Here is a 4,292-nt window from a genome sequence, read left to right as displayed (position 1 = left end):
GACTCCAGAAGTAGGTAAGAATGTACTCCGCCATTTCTCGGGCGACCGCCCGCCCTTCCGTCTCCAGGAGGTCGAAGATAGCGGACTCCATGTGTCGCAAACGCTCGGCAGCAGAGTCCAGCACTGAGAAGATAGCGCCAAGTGAGGGTGGGGCCTCTGCGACCCGAATGGGGCTTAGCCCAAGTGCATCCAGGGAGGGGTTCACTTCACCGGCCCACCTCACAATCCGGTCGATGCTGGCGCTCCGCTCTGCCAGGTACTCCTCCACCTTGGCCTCCCTCGTCGGGAGGGATGCCTCCTGCTCCTGGAGCGCCCGGGTCTGGGCTGCCAACTCCTCTTGGTGGACGGTGAGGTTGGTCTCTCCCTCCACCACAGCCGCCTCCCGTTCCGCAAGGGCAGCTTGCTGCATCTTGATCAGCTCCATTACCACCTTGGTGTGGTTGGTCAACTCGAGGACGATCTTCGTCCTCCCCTCCGCCGCGCTCATCTTCTTCTCCGCCGCGAGCTCCCACTCGATGGCCTTCACCTCCCGCTGGACGGCCGCTCTCTCCCACTGGGCAGCTGCCGCCTCCCGCTCAAGGACCTTCTGCAGCTGCTCCTGCAGATCGTCGCGCTCCTGCACGAGCTGGACGCACTCCCCGGCGTAGCGGGCTGAGACTGTCTTGATGCGGTCCCCCAGGCGACGCTCCCAGTCCGAGAGGCGGAGGCGCTCCGCCTCCAGCTTCTCCCACTCCCGGCGGAAGCCCGCCTCCATCTCCTCCAGTGCCTGTTGGGTCTTGATCAGGAGGCAGGGGAGAGGGACCTCCGCTGGGCTCGGAAGAAGGTGCCTCCCTTACACCACCTCCGGCTCCTTCTCCTGCGCAGGTGGTGTGGCGGTGCTGGCGACCTCCGCGGCCTCCAGCACTGCTGCCTCTGCCGCTGCCACAGCCTCCTCTGCTGCTGGCTCTGCCGGAGAGGCCTCCGCCATGGTGTCCGGTGCCGCCGCCGCTGCTGGTGCCTCGGCTGTCGTAGCAGGTCGAGCAGCCTCCTCCTGAGGTGCGGCTTCGGGCCTTGGGGGTGTGACCTCTGGCTCCGGACCTCCGGGTCTGGACTCTACCGGTGCAGGTGTGGGCGGAGCCCCTGCTGGTGTTGTCGCCGACTTCCCAACAGGGGACGATGGAGCTGGCTGGGGGCCGGACCCCTCAGCTGGCGCATCGCCGGCAGGCACGCTGGGCATGTCTGAAGAAAGGGGCCTGGCACACATTAACGAGGTTAGGGCCCAGAAATTAAATGGAGCAAAGAAAAACTCTAAGAAGGCTGCTTACTCGAAGTCAAACCACTCCCAACCTCCCCGAGCGATTAGGGGGACTCCCGCCGCTGGCGCTCCTGGCGGCGGGGGTGGCGCTTGTGGCCCTGGCTCCGATGGTGGTGGCGGTGTCACTGGGCGCCGCGTCGTTGGCGGCGGTGGTGGAATCTCCTGCGGCTGCCGCTGTTGCGGCGGAGGTGGCGGAGCCCAAGAGCTGCTCTGCCCCTCCACCTCCGTCGTCTTCTGGCGCTTGGGGGCCGGGTCCCCCACGAAGGAGCCGTCGCAGCGCTGGAGCCTCCGGGACCTGGACCCCTCCTCCTGACTGTGACAGTTTGTGTGTTTGTAATGCCAGGCATGTATTTTGTTAGTGTGAAATATGTGTTTGTTTGTATAAAGCTTATGTGTGTTTATGTGAAGCTTTTGAAAATTTAAAGTGCAAATAAAAAGGGTATTTTTGTAATTACAGAAAAACTTAGGGTTGTTTTTGCAAAATGTACCTAGATAAAGGTAATTTCAAAATGAGTAGAGGATGGTTTGTAAATATGCTTTTCTCATTTATCCCTTGTAAATATATATATATATATTTATCCAAAAGTTGCATTAGCAATGCAAGTGTTGAATTGTGTAAAAATTTTGGGTAAAATGGTAAAAATAAGGATATTTATGTAATTTTATAAAAATACAAGTACTTTTATGCAAGTTTCTGATTTACAAAAGTAACTTTCAAAATTACTTAGGACTAAAGTGTAAAAAGTGCAAGTCATCATGACATGTCTATCCAATCATTATGACGATTCTATCCCGTCATTATGACGTGTCATAAATGCTTGCATTTAAGTCCTGAAATTTTATGAAATACATTTCTAGGACAAAAGCAATTCAAATCCGACTTTTGTTCAAAGATTCACATATAAAAATGTAAATTTTGAGTTTTTGAAATTGGGCCCTAAAGCAAGGTTGTAGAGTTTGAAAAACTCTCCAACTTTCGTTTTGGGCATTTCTTCATTCGGGTTTTAAATCGACGGGAAATTTTGTTTTACAGTCAGGCCCCTGTAGTTTTCTATATTTACGCAAAGGTCCTTGGAAAATCCTGTTTCCCTTTCTCTTCTGTTCTTTCTCTCTCTGCCTTATCTTCTCCCTGGCGCTTCTTTGTTTCTTGGCCGGCAGCACCTCTCTGCTCCTTTCTTTTTTGTTCCTCCCCTCTCTCCTCCACCGACCGGAGCAGGCAGCAAGCGTAGGCGGCGGGCGCTCAGGGCCGGGCGGGCGACGGCCCGAGCGCGAGCGCGCAGGGCGCGCGGCTGGCAGCCCAGGCGCGCAAGCGGGAGGCAGGCCAGCGGCTGGCCAGCGGCGCACGGCGCGTGGGAGCAGGCGCCAGGCGAGCGCAGGGGCAGCGGCCCGGGGGCGCGCGCGTGCGAGCGCTGCGCGGGAGGCGCTGGTGCTGGGCGGCTTGGTGTGCGGCAGGGCCAGGCGGCGCGGGCCGAGCGGCGCGCAGGCACTGGAGCGCGCGGAGGCTGGCGGCAGCGGCCAGGCGCGGTGCTGCGCGCGGAAGCGGAACGAGCAGGAGGCGGCGCTGGTGCTGGGCGGCAGCACTGGCGAGCGGTCCACGCGCGCGAGGCTGGGCGGCGGCAGTGCGCGGGGCGTGCGGCAGGCGGCCGCGGCCCAAGCAGCAGGCGGGGTGGCGGTGGCCCAAGGCGGGAGCGTTGGCGGCGCTCGGGCGGTTGCGGCCCAGGCGAGCGAGCGGGCAGCTCGGCGGGCGGATGCAGGTGGCGCGAAGCAGGCGCCGGGCGGATGCGGGTGCCGGCGGCTTGGGCAGACGGTGGCCAGACACAAGCGCGGGCGCACGCGGGTGGTTGTGGTCGAGCAGAGGCAGGCCAGGCGGGGCGCGTGCGGCTCGGCCAGATGCAGGCGGTGAAGTGCTGGCGGGCACTGGCCGTGAGAGCGCGCGCGGCTGCGGTTCGGGCGGGTGAGCGACGGCACCACGGTGGCCGGCTGCGGCTCGCGAACGAAAGCGCACTGGCGGCGTACAGGGTGGAGCGCGGAGGTAGAGCAATAGCACTGGGCCAGTATAAGCGTGCGATTGCGGCTCGGAGTGAGCGCGCGCGACGCGGGCATAGGCATGTGCGGGCACTGGCGTCAAGCGAGCACGAGAGCGAGAGCGACATGGTTTAGGCGATGCAGGAGCTCGTGTGCTGGAGAGCCGGCGCAGGTGCTGGAGCGGCAGGAATGTGAGCGGCACCGAGCGAGTGGCGCGAGTGTGCGCGCGGTGGCGTACGGGCGTTGGCGGTGTGGGCAGCTGTTGAACGGCCGGAGCAGAGCAGACCTATGGACATGAGCAGGTGATGTTGGAGTACGACGTGCCGAGCAACGACACGCGCCGGAGGAGTTGTGGTGAAGTGTTTCTGCGCGAGATGTAGGAACACGGTGACATCGGCCCTAACTACGCCCCAATGATCTCTGATGGTGCAAGAGTGGTCGTGTCGAGGACACGAGCTCGCTCGCTCAGTAGATACACGAGGAGCGGCAAGCCGAAAGGAAAGGCGGCAAAGCGGAGGTGGCGACCGGATGCAACGAGCTCGGAGGAGCCACGCACGACGAGTTCCTTTCATCCGTGCGGAAGTCGAGGCAGAGAGGGCGAGCGTGGCGCGGCGAGGCGAAAGCGAAGGTCCGGACGGATTTGGACTAGCACGTCCTCGGATACGAGCGAGAGTGCTCTACCGGTGACCGGCTCGACTCGATTCAGCAAGCGCGTGCGTGTACAAGGCAACAGGCCATCTTCCACCCACGACAACCCTTCCCGGCGAACTTCTTCGTTATCCACGGGATCTCGTCATCGTCGAGCTTTTCTCTTCACCGATCCTGTTCGCCACGGGAATTCACTTTTCATCCGTTCTTCTCCACAACCAAGGTTTGCCCTAATCCACTGAATCTTCTTAATGCCGGCGATTCCTTTGCCGGAATGTCGTCGTTAACTTCCTATTATCTGTTTTCCCGACCAGGGACTTAATTA

The 4,292-nt window shown here is 60.5% G+C and overlaps 1 protein-coding gene across 1 annotated transcript; it reads right to left on the bottom strand.

The window, feature by feature from the left end:
• Positions 1-832: 832 nt before the first annotated feature.
• Positions 833-3,403, bottom strand: LOC112898173 (vegetative cell wall protein gp1-like). Its single transcript, XM_025966554.1, has 3 exons — positions 2,639-3,403; positions 1,327-1,607; positions 833-1,232 (listed from the first exon to the last, which is right to left on the bottom strand). The coding sequence occupies exons 1-3, from the start codon at positions 3,401-3,403 to the stop codon at positions 833-835; spliced, it is 1,446 nt and encodes a 481-aa protein (XP_025822339.1).
• Between the last annotated feature and the right edge of the window lie 889 nt (positions 3,404-4,292).

This window comes from Panicum hallii, chromosome 6, assembly GCF_002211085.1.
Source record: "Panicum hallii strain FIL2 chromosome 6, PHallii_v3.1, whole genome shotgun sequence".
Taxonomy (NCBI): Eukaryota; Viridiplantae; Streptophyta; class Magnoliopsida; order Poales; family Poaceae; genus Panicum; species Panicum hallii.
The sequence above is the reverse complement of the archived record's forward strand: the minus strand, read 5'-3'. Positions and strand labels throughout refer to the sequence as shown.

Bases quoted from the DNA above. Each gene is read 5' to 3' on its own strand.
- LOC112898173 (XM_025966554.1), bottom strand. From the start codon at position 3,403: ATGCCTATGCCCGCGTCGCGCGCGCTCACTCCGAGCCGCAATCGCACG. The intron at 1,608-2,638 runs GTGCGCCGCTGG...AAACTGTCACAG, and splicing joins GGCGCCTGCTCCCACGCGCC to TCAGGAGGAGGGGTCCAGGT. The intron at 1,233-1,326 runs GTTGGGAGTGGT...AATGTGTGCCAG, and splicing joins CCCCCTAATCGCTCGGGGAG to GCCCCTTTCTTCAGACATGC.